This window comes from Staurois parvus, unplaced genomic scaffold (genome assembly GCF_062004578.1).
Source record: "Staurois parvus isolate SC_StPar_1 unplaced genomic scaffold, SC_StPar_1.0 ptg000649l, whole genome shotgun sequence".
NCBI classification, from domain to species: domain Eukaryota; kingdom Metazoa; phylum Chordata; class Amphibia; order Anura; family Ranidae; genus Staurois; species Staurois parvus.
In genome coordinates this window covers 693,006-713,594 of record NW_028318445.1, presented here as the reverse complement: position 1 = coordinate 713,594, position 20,589 = coordinate 693,006, and the positions used below count along the sequence as shown (strand labels likewise).

At 43.9% G+C, this 20,589-nt stretch overlaps 1 protein-coding gene across 4 annotated transcripts in view; it reads right to left on the bottom strand.

Moving 5' to 3' along the window:
• Positions 1-8,173: 8,173 nt before the first annotated feature.
• Positions 8,174-20,589, bottom strand: part of UBN1 (ubinuclein 1) — a 60,171-nt gene continuing 47,755 nt past the window's right edge. For 2 of the 4 annotated variants that reach the window (XM_089694091.1, XM_089694092.1), the window contains exons 15-19: positions 19,488-20,516; positions 17,342-17,431; positions 15,387-15,636; positions 11,715-11,792; positions 8,174-9,926 (exon numbers count right to left, since the gene is read on the bottom strand). In XM_089694091.1, coding sequence (XP_089550217.1) covers positions 9,880-9,926; positions 11,715-11,792; positions 15,387-15,636; positions 17,342-17,431; positions 19,488-20,516 — 1,494 coding nt within the window. In that variant the 3' untranslated portion in view covers positions 8,174-9,879. The remainder of the gene's footprint in view (positions 9,927-11,714; positions 11,793-15,386; positions 15,637-17,341; positions 17,432-19,487; positions 20,517-20,589) is intronic. The other 2 variants (XM_089694093.1, XM_089694094.1) reach the window with 2 other exon arrangements.

The window sequence follows — 20,589 nt, the reverse complement described above, 5'->3', positions numbered from 1 at the left end:
AGACTATGGATTATATGCTGATACCTTTAGGTGAGTGGATGCGGACAAAAGCTTTGTTGGGAATGCCGCCTATATTAACCCATCCACTTCATGGGACTTCAGATTTCTAGAAATATGGACATCCCCAAGCAATGGGGGGGGGGGGGGGGGTAAACAAGACCATAACAAACAGGCCCAGTAAAAACAAGGGTCAACCAACCAAAAACACTCGATGGCTTGAGGCACCTCACAGCCAAAGCTCGCGTTAGCAGATGCCTGAAGATCCACCTGGTAAGCCTTTTGGAAGGTATGAACACAACACCAGGTGGCATGCTTGCATTCCTGCATAACAAATGCTTGATGCTGAAAAGATGAAGAAACACCAACAGAACTGGTGGAATGGGCCCTTACAGGACAGGAAGGACCCATTCTTTGAGGTCTCCAGGTGCTGGCAACTCGGGAATTCTGCTTGCTATTTTTCCTCTCCTGGTACATACATATGAGAGAGAGTTGGAATGTGGTCCTCTGCCCAAGAGAATCAGACTACTTTCCTTCAGGGCTGCCTGACCTATATGGTACTCTACTGGTGGTTTATGTAGGTCACAGCTGTGGCACTAACTGCGTCCTGACTGGCCAACCGTGTTGGAGAGGGATTCAGTGTAGGAGGCAGTTCTACGGCACCCATTTCCAGAATGTTGATGAGAAGCATAGACTTTTGACCAGGTTACCCGAATAGGGAATTGTAGACCTTGCTACAGCCCACATCTTTAGTTACCACTTCCGAGGGAGAAGGAAGGAAAGATTTTCCAGATTCTAGGGCTGAGCTGGAGATCCATCATGCCAAGGAGATTTTTGCTTGGCCGGACAGTTGTGGTGCATAATCTAGATAAAGGATCTGCGTGTGTCGCATTGTGAGAATGTTGATCTGGTTTTGACTGGAACCGAGGAAAGGGGAGTGCCTCGAAGGAGGCTACCATGCAGAAGCGTGGCATGCCTGGTTGACCTGACAGTCAGACCTCAGAGAAGCAATCTTTTTTGGGGGTAGGAAAACTTTTACCTTGAGCGCATCCAAGATGAGCCTCAAATACTCCAGCTGATGGGAAGGCTAGAGGACAGACTTGCTGAAGTTGATCATCCACTCAACAGTTTGAAGGAATATTTCAGAAGGTTGTCCAGGTACCCTGTGAATCGGATGCCCTGAGATCTTAACAGAACATAATTACAGGGAAACCCTTTCCTACCTTATCCATGCTGTAGATTCCTGGAGGTACCTATACTTCCCCAGTCATGGTGGTTATATCCCCAAAGGGGTTATAAGAATGAACCATGACCCTGGACCGTATACCAAGGTGAGTGCCAAAGATCTCCAACACCTAACGATGCTAGCAAAAAGCTGGGGTCCAATGGAGTGGTTGGTTGGGTTTATATAAAGGGAGAAGTAGGGGCGTTAGCACCAAAGCTTTTCCAGTACCCGAACAGCCAAAGATAGCGGCATAGAACAATATAACACATGGTCTATGAATACAGGCACAGGGACAACACACTTCAGCAGGAGTCGAATGGTAAGGTCAGCCATCTAAGTTGTGGGGGTGTGAAAGGACATCATCTGCATGCAGAGTAGGAGGAGACCAAAGGAGTGTGCTGTGCTACAATCTACAGTACTGCAGGTGCTACCAGTTTTGCGTGAAATCCGGCAGTGGCTTCATTCTCATTATTACAAATCTAATTAGGTACCATAAGCAGACATTTTTATTTCTCCAGCTGCTTTCATGCTGCATGAAAAAGAGAAGGGTTAGAACATCACTGAAATTTACTTGCTACCCATTAGAGAGATTTCCTCTTCTTTCTTGTAATGTCACTGACAAAGGATGTAAGGGGTAATCCCAACAGGAACTGAGACAGGAATAAAAAATAAAACCTTTTCCTGCTCTTTCCTCTAGGCAAAATAATTTCAGTACCGGTTTGCTTTGTACTGTACCCCCACCATGCTAAAATTTGCGTCAGGTTTTCGAAAGGAAAATTCCCTAACCACTCACCCTCCAGAAGATTTACCCCCTCCCCCCCCCTCCTGACCAGGCCATTTTTTGCGATACTCCACTGCGTTACTTTAACTGGCAATTGCATGGTCATGCAACGCTGAACCCAGATGAAATTTATGTCCTTTTTTCCAATATATTTTATTTTCTGCTGTAAAACATATCCAATAAAAAAAAATTCTTTATAAATGTAGGCCAAAATCTATTCTGCTACCTGTTTTTGGTTAAAAAAAAATCCCAATAATTGTATATTGATTAGTTTGCGCAAAAGCTATAGCATCTACAAAACTATGATACGTATACTGGAATGGTTGGGAAGGGGTTAACATGTAGGGTGATCAAAGGGTTAAGTGTGTGCCTAGCGATGTGCTTGGTGTACACTATGTGGTGCCTTTTCTATGGAAAGTGATGGATCGTGTTCTCAGCTCTGCAGAGCTATACAATTCAGGACTCACCCCCCCCCCCCACCCCCACCGTCACAACAGAACTGTATCTATGTAAGCATAGCTCTGTTCTTCCTCCGACTGATGATCTGCAGTTGCTCGCCGCGGCTTGTAGATCGGTTTGTGCTGTCACATTTCACAGCATAAGGGATCCTCAAGCAATGCGTGTGCCCCCCTGTGTGGCAGAAGTGCAAAATCACGTATATATAAGAATGCCGCCATGTAGCAGTAAAACTGCTATAGGGCAGAGGTTAAGTGTTTAAACTACTGCTTCCTGCCCTTACACTGCAGTGCCCTGTGCTAGCAGGACTGAGTAGCTGCCACACCCCCCTGCACGTGTCCTCATACATTTGCACTGCAGAGTAAAGAAGGGGACGTGTCTGAGCAAGTTTGTAACATGATTGTAGGTGGGCTAACTGGTGCCTTTTGGACTGCCCAGTCATATTAAGACTCCCACTCGAGGGTTCTGTAACCTAGGCTGGTTCCTTTAGTTAGATTTTCACTTCAAAGTGCAACTGCTTGCTATCGCAGAGCATTTCTTTCACACCTCAGTAAAGAATGGTCAGAGACTCCACTCTAAACAGAAAAGTCAAAAACATAGCAGTGCCAATTTATTAAAAAAAAAAAAGTATTACTAAACCCACACCAGTAAAATCAGTCTGTAGATGCAGTAAAGCATGCTTGTTATACTCACTGTGGAACCTAAGGGGTTAATCCTCTGCTTTGTGTAAAAATGCTGTTTGACCCAGTCTTCTCTGATCCTCCCCTTCTTCCAGTGTCCCCCTCTTATCTCCTGATAAGACATAACGTGTGGAATCCCTCTGCACATGCTCTAATTGGTGTGTATTGCTAGAGTTGTTTTTTTCTTGGGACAGTGCATGTGATCAGCACAGGGGCAATCAGCACTGTCCAGACAGAGGTCAGGGGTTCTGCATCCTCCTAGAGAAAACTCCTCCTACAAGCTTTAACCAGTGCTCTGCTGAAGTCACAAGACTGCTCTAACTGCTGATGAGAAAAAGTATTTAGCAGTTTACATAGAATATGGAAATGCAATTATTTTAGAAAATATACTGTTGGAGAGCGGATATAGCGAATGCGGGGTCCGGGGAGAGCGGATATAGCGAATGCGGGGTCCGGGGAGAGCGGATATAGCGAATGCGGGGAGAGCGGATATAGCGAATGCGGGGAGAGCGGATATAGCGAATGCGGGGAGAGCGGATATAGCGAATGCGGGGAGAGCGGATATAGCGAATGCGGGGAGAGCGGATATAGCGAATGCGGGGTCCGGGGAGAGCGGATATAGCGAATGCGGGGAGAGCGGATATAGCGAATGCGGGGAGAGCGGATATAGCGAATGCGGGGAGAGCGGATATAGCGAATGCGGGGAGAGCGGATATAGCGAATGCGGGGAGAGCGGATATAGCGAATGCGGGGAGAGCGGATATAGCGAATGCGGGGAGAGCGGATATAGCGAATGCGGGGAGAGCGGATATAGCGAATGCGGGGAGAGCGGATATAGCGAATGCGGGGAGAGCGGATATAGCGAATGCGGGGTCCGGGGAGAGCGGATATAGCGAATGCGGGGTCCGGGGAGAGCGGATATAGCGAATGCGGGGTCCGGGGAGAGCGGATATAGCGAATGCGGGGTCCGGGGAGAGCGGATATAGCGAATGCGGGGTCCAGGGAGAGCGGATATAGTGAATGCGGGGTCCGGGGAGAGCGGAGTTAGTGAATGCGGGGTCCGGGGAGAGCGGATATAGCGAATGCGGGGTCCGGGGAGAGCGGATATAGCGAATGCAGGGTCTGGGGAGACCAGATATAGTGAATGCAGTAACACTAAGAATTACATCAGAGCCACAGTCCTTCACTGATGAGCTGGGAGGCAAACAAGTGCAAAGCGCAGCTGTAATAACATTTAAAATTTGTCAATTTTTAGCTGACCGGCTTGAACAAGTTCTCCTACTAGTTCTCCATTTACATTGCCTGCAACTATTGTTTAAATTCAATGCTTTGCCCCTAGACTTAGTCTGAGTTTTTCAGCCAAGACTTTCTATTCTCCAGCAATGTTGTTTATTTCCAATCACTCTTTAAACTGCATCTATAACACATTTTTTAGTATTAGCCAGAGGAGGAATGGTGAGAACCTACACTACCTGTCCTGGAGACAACTGCAAACATCTGGATGTCTCAATTTTTTTGTCTAGGTGGTAATGGTCACAAGGACAGACACAGAGGGAAATATTTCCTACATGGACAAAACCAAAAAAACAAAACCAAAAAAACAAACGAAAAAAAAAAAAAACCACCTAACTGGGGTTCTATTTTTAACAGTTTTGGTTACTTATACAGCAAGAAAAAAGTCTGAAAATTTTACTGCCAATTTCTAAATGACACTCCAGCTTCCTGTCCCATGATTCTGTACTATGAATACACAGATGGCAGTCTTCTGGAGTAAAGCTGTCAGCATGCATTGGGTAGCCAGCATAAAGATTTGTGCCATTGGTCAGGTAAGTGGTGTTCCGCCTCAGTTTAAAAAGAAACCCGTCATGAAAAATATATAGGCAGCCACCTGCTTGAAGTGACAGCCGCCTGCTTGAAGTGACAGCCGCCTGCTTGAAGTGACAGCCACCTTGCGGCTATACTCTGCAAATGTGCAGATCAGGATTTCTGACGTCATTGGCAGCATTTGTGCTCCATAACAAAAGTACTAAAGCCAAGGTCAGCCAGGCAACTAGTATTTTCAGAAAGAGGTCAGCTAGGGCAAACCATGGGTTTCTCATCTGACAGTTTCGATTATAGGCAACATTTTCATGGAGTGTCCCTTTAAAGAGAAAATTAAAACCCACCCCTGACCCTGGTTATACTCCTTTCCACAGAATTCCCCTGCCGCCCCAAAATAATAAGTATTAGTGCTTACAGGGAGTAGTGACACTACCTACCCCCCCCCCCCCCCCTATCCCCGTCATGTGACTGTTTTGACCTGGCAACCAACCTCTGGGCTCAAGCAGCGTATCATGGTTGAAGGTCACAAAGCTTCCCCACAACTGCAAGCACTAGCCATTGGGTGGTGGTTATAAAGGTCTAAGGCAGGGGTAGGCAACCTGCAGCTCTCCAGCTGTTGCAGGACTACAAGTTCCATCACGCCTCTGCAAGTTATAGCTGTAACTGTCAGTTTTGTAATGTTGCAATGCCTCATGGGAAATGTAGTTCCACAACAGCTAGAGAGCCACAGGTTGCCTACCCCTGGTCTAAGGAGTGTGCGAGCAATGTGAAGAGGCGTACAACAGGGTCAGGGCTTTAAGAGACCCTATCAGTTAAACAGGGCCTTGTACAAATCATCCAAAAGCAGAGAGTGCCATATTAGAGAAAAAAACCAAAAAAACAAACAAAAAAAAAAACCACAAAAAAGAACAAAAACAAAAAAAAAACACAAAAACCAAAAAAAACAAACATTGGCATGCTCCCCAGAGGTCACAAAAATATAATAAACCAGCATTTGCCATAAAACTACGCAGATCTACAAATACTCAATCATGTCAGCACACGCACACACTGATCGAAATATTCAGGCGTCACACTCTTTACAGAGCAAAGCAGCAGCCATTTTTTTTTTGCCAAGCACAACAATCAATAGCTAAAGAAGCAAGTCCAAAGCATCCACAAACCATGTGTTTTTTTTTTTTTACCTACAAAATTCTTTAAATATGAAAGTTTGAAAAGCTGCATCTCCAGATCTACCAGAGACCTGGATATTACTACGGACCATAATCACGGAAATTCGTTCTAGAGGTCCGAAATGCCATAATTTTCCGGTTAGGGACTCCGGAGGTACCTAATAATAGTACAGTACGTCTTTGTGTGTTAAAATACAAGATTCATAGGCTGGGGCAAAGTAGACTTTTTGCAAATGTTGCCATGTAAAAATGAAGACTTCGTCTTTTGGCGAATACAACTCTATCCAGTGCATGTCCACCGAAGATCCATAATGTAGCATAGAAGGGAGCCAAAATAATTTGGCATCTGGATGTCCTTAAAATGGAACTATTGCCAAAAAAAAACGCCAAAAAACACAGCATATAATGTAGTCTGTCACTAAAATTACACAGCAGTTTTTGTTTTCCTTAATCACCTGTAACAGATAGGATTCATGAAAACAAAAACTGCTGTGTCAATGACAGACTATACCATACGCCATTTCTGATTGGTGCCCATTGTTCCACTTTAAATGCCATAAACAAAGAAAAAGAAACATCAGTTTCTTTGGATTGTCATGACATGGAAGACTTTTTTTCTTAGTTCTTTTTCCCCGGAATCTTTTGACCAGTCACCAAGGTCCAACAACTTTCCCTTGAATTAAAAATGGAATTTTCTTCAAGCTTATGTTTTTTTTTTTTTTTCTTATGTACAATGGCGAAGGGAGGCCTTCTAATAAATAGTCTTTCAAGTAGAAATGTCAAGATCGATAAATCGACAAAATTGACGAAACATGTCCGTGTCAGAAAATCCTTATCGCCCAAGAGTCAAAATAAAGAGCAAAAAAGAAAGTCAATTGGTATTCCAAAAACCGACAGTCTGCATGACAGTCTGAATTGGTGGTGGTAACACAAGTTCGTTTCTTTCTTTTAAGATATGTTTTCCGTGCTTCAAAATTAGGTCCTTACTGGCCAAAGACTTCACAAGAAATAAAAAATAAAAAAAAAAGGACATATTAAGTATTACATTTAGAAACGCTGGTGCGAGGTTTACGTTTGAAGGTATTGTATGGGCACAACACGAAAGACGACACACAAAAATGCTTCAGGTGAGTTAGAATGCTAGAGTAGGGAAGGAATAGAAGTCCTTTAGGTTTCTACTGCTATCTGGGGCACAGTTGGAGGGATTTACCCCCATTTACTGTCCAAAAGTTTGACCAGGCAGGAAATGATAGAAAATTTTTCAACAGGAACAAATATAGCAATAAAAAAAAGTTGAGGGGGTAGGTGGATGGCTCTGGACTTCAGAAGAAGCCTAATCCCACGAGATAGAATAAAAACTGAAGGTAAGGGGTGTGATAATTCCAGGTAAGTGACATGCACAGAAGGGATCTGGAGAGCTTCAACACAAAGACTAAGTCCGGCCATACATGGTTCAAAATTCGACCGAGTTTTCATCCGAAAATTGGACCCAAGAATAATCTGCCGATTTTGGCTCTGTTAGGGGGTCAATGGCACCTCCCCTGTTCGGTGATTGGGCATGTTGGAAAATTTGTGACAAACAACCGATTTTCGACTTAATGAGGGTCAAATCGTACGATCGTTTTTCCGCATGAGCCGCGACCTGGAAGAAACAGAACTTCACCTGTTATATGGGGTGAACTTTATGACTTGGTCGAAATCATTGATGGCACCATCGGATTACCAAGCGAACGACGTTTTCGATTTTCGAGCAAAAAATCGTTCGAAATTCAAACCATGTATGGCCTGCATAATCAGATGTAGGAATGCCACATTATTATTAGTGTCCAAAAGGGTATTTATTCCATATTAAAAGCTCATATCACCATATATAGTCAACACATATCAGGGGGCTTCTTAGTGCCCTCTTCATGCAGGCTTAAAAAAAAAAAAAAAATTGTATTTATTATTTATATATATATATATAAATATATATATAAAAATCAATATATATATTAATTATTTTTTTTTTAATTAAAAAAAGCAATGCCAACAGGGACGGTTTCATATTTCCAAAACGTGATTTTATTTTGCCATATACATGATTGTTCTCTTTTTTTAAGCCCAAAAGAAGGGGGCACTCTGAAATGCGTTAGCTTTATAAGACGAGCAATTATGAAATAAGAGCTCCTACTACTCCCGCATCTATATAGCATATAAATCTGACAGGGATTCTAGCATTCCCCTATTCTTCCAATATAAACATTTGGATTGTTATCTGTGTTGCAGATAAAAGTGGTCCTAAAGCCTTAAAGTGATAATAAATAACAAACATGTCATGCTTTGTGATCTGCAGCCCTCCCTCCTGCCTAGTGCCCCCAGAACAAGCAGCTTGCTATGGGAGGCACCCGAGCAGACACGCTCCCGAGCTGCTGCTATGTGTGTTCATTCACACACGGAGCACTGCTCGCCCCGCCCTCTCAGTGGCTGTGATTGACAGCAGCCGGGGCTAATGGCATTGCTGCAGAAAGAAGGTATTTTACTTTCATGCACAGAATTCATGAAGATTAAAAACCTTAAGCCTTTACAACCACTTTAAGGTTTTTCACCTTAATGAATTCTATTTGTTACGGTAAAAAGACCTTCTGTTGCAGAGGAGCCCCCGCTTATGCTTACCTGAGCCCAATCTCAATACAGCAATGTGCTCGAGAGTAGTGGCTCGGTCTCTCCTCACTGGGCAGACTGATAGCCGCAGGAGCCATTGGTTCACGCTCCTGTCAATCAATTCCTATGACGAGGGAGTGGGGGCGAGCTCTGCTGTCTGTGTCAACAGAGAAGGAGGCTTGGGAGTGAGCCTGCACGAGTGCCCCCATATCAAGCGGCTTTCTATGGAAGCACATGGCAGGGGAGAGGGGCCAGGAGCGCCGGTGGGGGACCTAAGAAGAGGAGGATCGGGGCTGCTCTGTGCAAAACAATTACACAGAGCAGGTATTTTAATTTACAAAAAAAAAAAATGGAACAATCACTTTAAAGATTTTTTTTTTGCTGACCTGTCTGGTGAAATTGTTGTCACTATGACAATGAGGGAAACGGTTTCCAACGGAGCCCCACATAGCAGGAAAAACCTCCTCACACTACCCATAAAGAAGTTTTGGTTGGACATATACTTCAAAAGGTCCGCTCTACCTGCTAATAGTTCAGTTTAGCAAGGCTGTGAGGAACTAAATCACAGAGCTGCTTCTTGCATCTTCCGGGCTTTCCAGAGTGGTGAGATTTCTCAGGTTCAACCCAAAGAAAAGCAAAGAGCAGTATTTCATTCCTCGTATGTACTCTTCATAAAAATGATTAGGGGGCTGAAGAGGGTGAAAGAAGGGGAGGAGAAACAACAGCAAAAAAAAATCTTCTAGTCTTCAGTCTAGATTATTCAAGAAGAAGACAGGGGAATCAACTCACCACTGTACAACCAAAACTGAAATAGTCCCTGGTTGAGAAAACCTTTACTTTATTTGTTTAAAATCCACTGGGCACGGTAAGGAGCTGCAAGAAGGATGGTCTTGTCCAATACAACTGAAAAAAATGAAGGTAAGGAAAGAATAAAGAGGTTTTTCCTCCCCTGGTCAGTTCCACAAATATAAAATTTGACGCCTCTCTGCGGTCACATAGAAAATAAGTGCTTGTGTAGGAAATGCTGAGAAAAGCATCAAACGTTTTTAAAGTAGTGCACAGACATTGTCCCTAAGATTGTGTCGCTGTATTTGGTCCAAAAAATTAAAGCTTCCTTGGAGGGGGGACTGGAGTCTTTGCATGAGCACCATCTGTAAGACAGAAAAAGACAGGAACACACTGAAAAGTAAAAACAAAGGGGAACGGATTTGATTTAAGCAGAATTACAGAAAATGTAAAATCGTTTTAGAGGATGAAGGTTTATTCTTGCCCTAATGCATTCCCTGCATTAACCCCTTGATGCCGACGGCACACAAATATGCGGCCTCACAGAACTGGGCTTTTTTCCGTGGGGCCACATATTTGCGTACCTGTCTTTGTGCTGGGAGTACGCCGCTCGGCGCGCTCCCAGCACAGAGACCGCGGTGTCAATGAGAGCCCCAGGTCCCGTTCTAACGATCCGGACCCGGGACTCCCGATTCCGGGTCATGTGATCGCTGTGATCGGTCACAGTGATCAGTCACTGTACAGCCTGGCCCCCTTGTTTTTTCTCTCTCTATGAATGGAGAAGAGAGATACGTTGTATCTCTCTAACTCCTGACATAGAGAGATAAAAAAAAATTTGTAAAAAAAAAAAAAAAGATAAATAAATAAAATATTAAAAAAAAAAGAAAAATACCTAGATCAAGGTTTGATCTAGTTCAGTGCCAGGGTTAGTGTTTGGGTCAAAGGTAAAGGGTCAAAGGTCAGGATTAAAAAAAAATTGGTATTAGTTAATGTTAATGTCAGTGTGTTTTAGGTTAAAAAACAAACAAAAAAACATGCGCACTATTGTTTCTGGGCTGTACTTCGGGTACAAACAACAAATAACATACACATATATGGTATCTCTGCGATCGTCAAGAGCTGTAAAATTTATTTTGGGTTGTTCTATGGAGGTAGGTTATGGTCGTAACACACAGCTAAGTTAAAAAAAAAAACTATTTTTTACTATTTTGGGCCAGTTTTCCTTTGATACTAAAAAAAAAAAAAAATTAGGAGCTATCCATTACCATTTACCACCAAATGAAAGCCCAATTTCTCCTGAAAAAAATCAAGGTATAATCCACCTGGATGTACAAAGTAGTTGTGATGATATGTACGGTTTTACTAACACATGTCATAGTTGCAAAATTGTGCTTAGGCATTTAGATTTGTTTTACCCTTAGGCGTGAAGGTAAAAAACAAAAACAAAAACAAAAAACAAAAACAAAAAAACCAGAGGGCAGCTTCCCCCATGCCACTACCCTTATACTTACCTGGGCCCGATCTCAATCCTGCGCTGTCCACGAGAGCAGAGACTCTTCTCTCTCCTAATAGGCTCAGAGACAGCAATGGGAGCCATTGGCTCCTGCTGCTGTCAATCACAGCAAGTGAGGAGGGAACATGGGGTATGGCGGGCCGAGCAGTGCTCTGTGTCTATAGACACACAAAGCCATCACAGGAGTGAGTTTGTACAAATTGGCGGAGCTAGGAGTGCCAGTGGGGGACTTGAAAAGAGGAGGATTGGGGCTGCTCTGTGCAAAACTATTACACAGAGTAGGTAAATATAATAGGTTTGTAGTTTAAAAAAGAAAAATCTAAGTTTACAAATCACTTTAATGACATTAAAGTGTAAATAAAAGGCAAAACTTTTTTTGTTTAAGATGCTTGTGTTGGTCCGGTGATCTGTCATTTTTTTTTTTTTTTTTTTTCATTCAATCTGCTGGGTTGAACAAAAAAAAAAAAACAAAAAACAAAAAAAAAAAAAAAACAACAAAATCTTAGTGGGTGTACCCAGCTTTAGGGTTAAAGATGAAATGTAGTAGTGGTGCCTATGATGGAACAGGCCCTTAAAAAACGTCAACAGGCCAGAGAGGGAACACGCTGCGCCATGACTGTTGAAGTGAAGAGTGTGTTACCTGTCTGTGCTGGCTGTGAATGTCCGGACAGAGCTGGGTGTGGAATTGAAGCAGCCGGATGAAGGCCACCCAGGAGATCTAGGGGGAGAGAAGACAATAAGTAGATCTTACACCCGAAACAAAACAAATGAACAGTTTCCACCGGTAAAGCTGCCCATGCATGGATTGAAATTCAGCCAGTTCAAAAGGGACTGGCTGAATTTCGATCCATGCAAGGCCACTGGTATATTTTTGATTGATCCGTGCTGCAGGCAATAGGTTGCAGCGCTGATCAGTGTATTCCAATGACGCAGGAAACCTCCCCGCTGTTAGAATACAATAGCACAGTGGGGAGGATTCAAGGTGGATGGAAGAACCGGGTCATTTTTTTCATTCAACCCGCTGGCTGAAAGAAAAAAAAAAAAAACTGACCCATGTATGGACGGCCTATCGTTTGCATACATAATTGCCCACATAACCTTGCAAAAGAGGTTGAGCATATCTGACTTGGGGGCCGGGTCCAGTACCAGTCACCACTGGACTTAGGCATGACCCTAAACATTTTGTGTTTTTTTTTAGGATTTTATATATCCTCCTTGTCAGGCTTTACTTGCTTTGAGATGGACAATGGAGCCATTTTAAGGATTGGTCGATAACATGACCACCGGGATTGTAACCGGTCCCAGTTGCATTATGACCGGGACCGGCTACCAATCATTACTGGGGACCAAGAGGTGTCTTTTACAGCTTGGTCCTTGGACTGTGATTGCGCACACTGCGCAGAAACATCGGCCGCCCAGCGACGTACAGTATATGTGCGGCACGTGGACAGCAAAGCCCACCCTTTTGCTGCTGCACATGTTGGACATTAAGGGATTAAAGAGGCATTTAACTTCAACCTGCAAAAACAATATATTGCTGCAGACCTCAGCGCTTACCCAGCTTGCCGTGTGATTTTCTATGCAAGTCGGTGGCTACTTCACATCTTCCTAAAAAATCTCCTGCTATCAAGTGGCTCCATCTTGTTACAGGGACCCATGAAATCAGCTTGCATGCGCTCCCCCCCCTCAGCGCAAGTCTCATGCCTCCACGGAAACACCCCAGATGGCAAGCCACTCCCCTCCTTTCTTGAGCCCGCACTGTCCGTAGTGCACTGTGCAAGTAAAACACTTAGGGCATGCACTCAAGCTACAAGGAAGTTCAGGGAAGCCCACCTGTGTGACCTGGAGCCAGCAGCGGTGAGCAGGCTGTAAAGAGACCATTTGTGCTAAAATTTTATTAGAATTGGATAATAGAAAGCTTTCAAGTCCAACTTCGGGAAACTTGAAAATGATCCATTGCAGTGGGGCTGCGCGCCTGCACTGCAAGAGTCAATTTCTTGCTTAGTCTATGACAGAGGTCTCCAAACTGCAGCCTGAGGGCCGGATGTGGCCCTTTGCTACCCTATATCCGGCCCTTGGGGCACTGACAACAAAGGGGCACTATTTCTTCCACTTATGGGGCACTATTCCTCCTATGAATACCAATGATGGGGTACTACTCTTCCTCCAACTGACCACCATCCCTGAGGCCGTGTTTATTCTTACTGATGCTGGGCCTGAAACATTTATACCCCCACCGGCCACACTCTGGCCCTCAAAGTCTGAAGGACCATAAATTGGCCCTTTGTTTGAAAAGTTTGGAGACCCCTGGTCTAGGGGAAAATAAAATGCTTTTATTTACCAGATCCTAGCAGGTGGTACTCCCCCACGTTGCAGCAGTGGACTGCCTCCTGGCGTCATCACATCCGATGCAGGGCTATGGACCCTACTTTGGTCTTGATGACGTCAGAATCTAAGACTGCTGGAACTTAGGAAAGAAGCTGCTGCAAGGACCATTGTAGAAGGCAGAGGATCAGTAAATCTACTTTAACAAGTCCCCTAGACCTAAACAAGCTTGCTCCATTTCAGCTGATAATCTTTTTAAAGGCTAAGTTCACTTTTTTTTTTTCTTTTAACCACTTGCCGTCCGCCTGCTGTTTATAAACGGCACCTGCCTTTTCTAGCTGTGCGCGCTCCCTGGGAGCGCGCAGCACCGCGATCCGGTGCCTGCTGTGTCCTCCACACACAGTGAAACACCAATCGGCAGACGGGACCTCTGTACGAGGTCCCGATCATGTGATCACTGATTGGCCAATCAGTGATCACATGAAGAGTAGTAAGCAAGATGTCACTTGTGACAGCATTGCTGACTACGTGTGAAATCTGTGAATGATCAGAGGTCACATGGTACAAGGCTATTCACAACAGCCTTGTACCATGTGACAAGCTCTGACCAATCACAGCTCACTCAGTACTTCTCAATGACTGCAAGAATGCAGACAGAGAGAAAGAGAAATGATTGCTTTTACATCCTATATGGGTGTAAAAGCAATCAGTGTAAAAAAAAAAAAAAATAATAATAATATCTTCATCACCCCCCACAAGTAGTACAGTATGTAAAAAAAAAAATAAAAAATAATATAAAAAAATAAAATAAAAATGTAAAAAAAAAATGTTTAAAAATTATAATTTTTGGTTATACACTAATTTGGATTTTTACTAAAAAAATAACGGAATACATTTTGGTCAAGATTTATGATGAAATATTTATTTGCAAAATTTTATTAAAAAAAACCCCACTTTTTTCAAAATTTTTGGACGTTTTCATTTACATAGCAAAAAAAATAAAAATCCCAGCGGTGAATAAATACCACCAAAATAAAGCTTTATCTGTCTCAAAAAAATGGTAAAAAATTCATATGGGTACAGTATTGCACGACCGCGCAATTGTCATTCAAAGTGTAATAGCGCTGAAAGCTGAAAATTGCCCTGGACAGGAAGGGGGTAAAAGTGTCCGGACAGGAAGTGGTTAATACAACCTAGCTCCCCTATTTACCAACATACCAATAATGTACCTCTATTGCAGAAATATAAAAGCTTTCTTTGATTTTTAGTACAAGGCCTTACCATAGCCCTGTGTTCCATAGAAAACTTCATGATTTCCTGGTATGCAGATTTGGGACGCGAAAACCAGTAAGACACAGGAAGCACTTCACCAGCTGACGTCATTAGCATACACACCCTGCAACTATGTTTGCATGGCTTCCCCAGCATCCCTCCAGGCATGCATTTGCCTGACTTGTCAATGTAGGCTGTCACAGCTGCTATGTTTGCAGGGCATCCCCAGCATCCCTCCAGATAAGCCTGGAGCACATGCTAAACATTCTGGGGGTTGGGCACCCTTGATGTAGTTCAAGGGCCTGCCAGATTGGACATTCTTTTTCACACTGCAAAATGTGTATTTTCTTCCGCATTTCGGATGCCATTAATGTCACTGAAAGCGCAACTAGTTTATTTTGGGTCTATAAAGGTGGACATACACTATACAGTCTCTGTACAATTTCCTTTAGAATTATCAAAACTATGGAATAGGAGGACCCACCTATCTATCCATTCACTCGGGATCCAAGTTGAAGAGGTTAATTTTTTTTTTCTTATGATCTGAATACGAAGGATTTAATTCTACTTCAATAAAGAGCTTGGGATATTTAGTGGAACAGTTCCTACTGACTGTATTTTCAATATCAGGTAGACTTCTACCTCAAGGAAAAAAAAAAAACACCATGCAGAGCCATCAGGGAAACAAATTAAAAATCTGGATGAGACTACTTACTTCGTGCAAGTCCATGGGTAAAAGTGCCTGGAGCTGGACCAGTGACTATGGCATCTTTTGAGGATTTTTGGACTGTGTCTGAGGTGTAAATGACATGTAGCGGGAAAGGGTGGATGGTGGGTATGAGGCCCAAGGCGGTGGGTGTTGGCATTTTTCCTCCATTTGGCTTGTAAGTTGGAGTCAGTACAGTTAGTGATGGGGAAGAGGACTGGGTAATGAGTCCGGAGACGGTATTGCACTTTGTCGGCTGCTGAATAGAAAACAAAAACAAAAAAAAAAAAAAGATCTATGACAGTGTATAAATGATTCAGAGCACATTATGAATTCATAAATCAAAAACGTTAGGAAGGACAAGATTGGAAGGGTGAATTGGGTTCTGCCAGTTATCAAGGTTTTGGTGTATTTAGGAATTGTCATGTTTCAATGGGGCAGCACAGTGGCTAAATGGTTAGCACTTCCACCTGGCAGTATTAGGGTCGTTGGTTCGAATCCCAACCACGGCACCACCTGCCTGGAGTTTGCATGTTCTCCCTGTGTGGGTTTCCTCTGGGTACTCCCACACTCCAAAGACATGCTGGTAGGTTAATCTATCTATCCATATCTATCTATGCTTCATCAGGAACCAGCCAAAACTTCAATCCATCTGTGGTCAGGCTGGTTGTACTGAAGTCAATCTGTTGGTGGGGTTTTTTCATGTGATTACTGCAGCTGGCGGCCGTAATCATTGTATTTGGATGGTTGGGAAACCTCCCACTGTCAGAATTCAATTGCGCAGCGGGAGGGATTTCCTCATGAACAGGGTCTGTGTTGATGGGGGAATCAAGCTATTTTCTTACCTTCAACCTCTGATGCGCTTGACCCCCAAGAGTGTTAATCTAGAACGAATTGCCACAATTTTTTTTAATTTTTTGGACCCCATTTAGCCATAATGTGTTAGTATGTACAGCCCATTAGGGCAGACTAACCTAGCAAGCAATCCCCTCCAGCTCTGCACTGTCAACGTTCCCGCTAGTCACGGGCACTTCTACCATCTCCCGGTCTTCCTTCTGGGTTGGACTGTTTATGAGCGTAAATGGCCAGGCCGCAAAGACGTCACTCATCACGTGTGCACAGACGCCAAATCCTTGCAGCACCGTAAATGTAAGCTGAGCTGTGTATGCGAAGCTCAGGGTACATTAACATTGTCTGGCAGAAGAAGCAGTTATGACAAAAGACACCAATATGGTCTTGCCTGTCATAAATCTAGTAAAATGAATGACTCCAGTAAGAACTTATTTTTACAACAAGAAGCCAAAAGAACCAACATGTTTCAGGGACTCAAAGCTCCCACTTCCCTAGCCCTGGTGTAAAAGTTTTGAGCCCGTGAAATGAAAAATAATTTCTTACTTGACTCATTTCATTTTTGTGGTGCTCTCATCCTTTTAAATTCACAAAGTCCACCGGCAGGCTCTTGAGAATGGAGGAGGTGCTGTGGGCAATGAGAGGAGCAGAGAAATCTCCTGCATCCCTCACTCCACTGCATGTATACCATAGGAATACTGGATAGCATCTGAAAGGCGAGAGCAGTTCTTCTGTGCTGGAAACACTCCCAATATAATGCACGGTGTCTATGTGAGGGTGATCCTGGGATGCAGACAAAACTCCTCCAGCCACTTATTTCAGAAGTTTGACAAGCTGTATCAGAGAGGAGTCGCTGGAGGAAATTCTGTCTTCAGCCCAGGATAAACCTTCACACAGATAAGGCACATAGAAGCCGTGTTTTAGAACAGCCATGCATTATACTGAGAGCAGCTCTAGCACAGTAGAAGGACTGATCTCTGGTTTCATCGTACTTAACCCCCCTGGCGGTATTCCCGAGTGTAGCTCGGGGTAAAGTTTCATCCCCACATGCGGTAACCCCGAGCTACACTCAGGAATACACTGAAGCGTTGCTCCAGGATCTCTTCTTCACTTACTTTGTCCTGCGCTCCCGCGATGTCCCCCCTGCAGTGTCCCCTGTAATGTCCTCTGGCCAGTGCTGGCATCCGTATTCCGGGTTCCGTTCCCTGCGAGCGTCAGGACGTACGGGGACAGAATGGCGGGAAATTTAAAAAAGTGAAACAGTGACATTCACTAAATACACTAAAATCAGTAGTAAAACATTCCTGTATCAAACCATTTCACATACATATTGTCCCGAGTGCTTTGTCCGGCGCCCTGCCTGCATTTTTACTGTTCTTTCTGCCTGGAAACTGAGAAACGTCCATGGCGTCCAAAAAGTGTCCCTTTAGGTGAAAAGCGGTTTTAGACCGGCTAGAGAACAGCGATAGTAAATCAGAACCACTTGCAGAATTGAGTGATAATGATTCGTGGGGGAAATTCGTCATCAGACACTGAAAACGATTCTGCGACTTTGCTCAGTGATGTGCGAACTTGGCGCTATATTTCACATTTCAGTGTTTTTGGTTTGATTATATTATTGAATTAAATTTTTTATTATTATATTATTTTTTATGATTATTTATTATATTATAATTTATGATTTCGTGTTTCAAATTTTAACATACCCGGGATGTTTACTAGACTCTTGTTCGAACAGATTTCAGTGCGTTATTCCTAAAAATTACAGGCCTACAATAAAAAAAAATTACATATTTCCAAGCAAAAAAAATGTACCGCTCTGAGCACAGAAATACTGACATGGGCAGCACAATGGCTAAATGGTTAGCACTTCCACCTGGCAGTACTAGGGGTTGCTGGTTCAAATCCCAACCCTGGCACCACCTGCCTGGAGTTTGCATGTTCTCCCTGTGACTGCGTGGGTTTCCTCCGGGTACTCCGGTTTCCTCCCACACTCCAAAGACATGCTGGTAGGTTAATTGGATCCGGTCTAAATTGTCCCTAGTATGTGTATGTATGAATGTGAGTTAGGGACCTTAGATTGTACACCCCTTGAGGGTTAGGGACCTTAGATTGTACACCCCTTGAGGGTTAGGGACCTTAGATTGTACGTCCCATGAGGGTTAGGGACCTTAGATTGTACACCCCATGAGGGTTAGGGACCTTAGATTGTACACCCCTTGAGGGTTAGGGACCTTAGATTGTATACCCCTTGAGGGTTAGGGACTGATGTGAATGTACACTATATATGTAAAGCGCTGCGTAAATTGACGGCGCTATGCAAGTACCTGAAAATAAATAATCAGACCGCTAGGGAGGTTAAACAAATGAGAGCAGATCTAGTGCACAGTTAGAAATTCTAAGCACAGATATGGATTTGTAAAATCTCCCTTTCGATGAAATCAATCTCCCTCCCCCCACCCCCCTGTGCTCTCCCATCCCGGTCAGTATTTCTTGTCCCTTCTCCTCTCTCTGATATATTTTCATTGCCTTTTGCAGGACTGGGAAATGGGGAAGACAAGGATCGGGGATAAGGGGAGGGCTGAATTACTAGACAAAGGTTCTTAATACTTCTGCAGCACCGACATCAGCGCTTATTGACTGCAAGGGACACTGATGCAAATGGTCACCCATTGACCAGAGAGGTGCTGGGATGACTAGTCACCTTAGCAGGGGGTTCCAATACCAGAACCCAACAATTTTTGAAGAACTAGACCTTAAATGGGACAGACTGAAGAGGAAGATTATGCATACAAGGTATGTTTATGGCTACATTAATGCATTATCTTCCAAATACACAGAGTTCTGCTTTACAGTGAACCTTTGCTTTTTCCATGCAGGGCAAAGCAACAGGTTTAGATTTTATGCCGCCCTCCCCATTAGCTTTTAGTTACCCTGTTTTTGCGCCTTCGCTACTCCAATCAGACAAAGGGAGTGAGAAAAGGAATTCATAAGTAAGATCTTGTTGGCGCTTACAAAAGGTTGATTGCTTCTCCAACCTGGCAAGGAGTCACATGTTTCTCTATGCCAGAAAGGAACTAGTATTTTATTAGCTCCTGGCAGCTATATGGCATGGAAGGGTGCAAAGGAAAAGTGAATATGTTCTGCAGGGGAGAAGGGCATTATGGAGAACCTTCTGCCTGGTCATGAACAAAGCAAAGTGTTGGTTTAATTTGCATAAAAGGGCAATGCCCCATAATATATATAGCATGCTCTTCTTACACTTAGATTTGGTGGCGTTCCTGCGTTTCCTCCGGCTCCTCCAATCATGGATGAGGTCAGCAACTTGGCCACTCCTTGCGTTCCTTTTCCAGAGTCTTGCAATGCCATCAAGGTCAACTTTTGAGATGGGTGAGGTGGTTTCTTGGCAGGAATAACGGACTGATTACGCAGAAGAGATGGTGGCGGCTGGTTGACAGAGACTGTGTTTAGGCCAACTGTGTTCCCTGAGTTACTGGGCAAAGGAACCGGAAGCCTTGGAATGGCAGGCCTGTAGGATGAGGATACCACTGTGCTACTGCCAGGGTGCTTTCCCAACAAGGTTGGTGCTACTAAAGGTTTGTGGTGGTTGCCTATGTTAGATGGTGGAGAAGTGAAAGACTGGGGTTTGGGAGATTTTGTTTGTGGAGCGGGGGGCCTCTGTGGAGGGGATGGAGCAGGGACTCTCTGACCACTATTCTGGCTCGGGGGTGTGAAGCTCCCTTTAATGTGCTGGCTGTTCATGTGGTAGAGCTTCACCGAGGGCTGTAGAGATGGGCTGGTGACCTGGGAGATTTTCACCTGCCCATGTGCTTGCTGCTGTGGTTTTTGCTGTACTTCACATATCATCTTTGAGCTGTGGACCTGTATCAGTTGCTTCTTTTCTGGGACCATAGCTGGTTTGTCAGTAAATGTTGGTGTCCGTGACAAAGAATGGGAGTTGTTTGCTACAGATACTACCGGAGAGGTCTTCTTTTTCTCCTCTGTGGGTTTCTCAAGTGCAGATGATTTGGGAACAGGGAAATCGAAGGCTGATGTTCGGCTGGACAGGGCGTTCAAGTGTTCCGATACAGCATCTAGTGATGGGGGGTTGCGGATGAGATCTCCATCTAGGGAGTTGTCTTGATTGTAGGTAGAGACTGGAGACCCACCAGTAGAGAAGGAAGATGGAGGAGGTGGAATGTTCTTTGCTGGAGGTGTTGAGGAGACAGCTGCTCCCTGGACTTCCACAGACGAAGGAGGTACAGTCTTCTCTGCCTTATTTGAAGATTCCTACCACAGAATTAGGAGTGTTAAAGAGGAATTTGTAATATTTACACATACACGCAAAAGTGAAAAAGGGAAA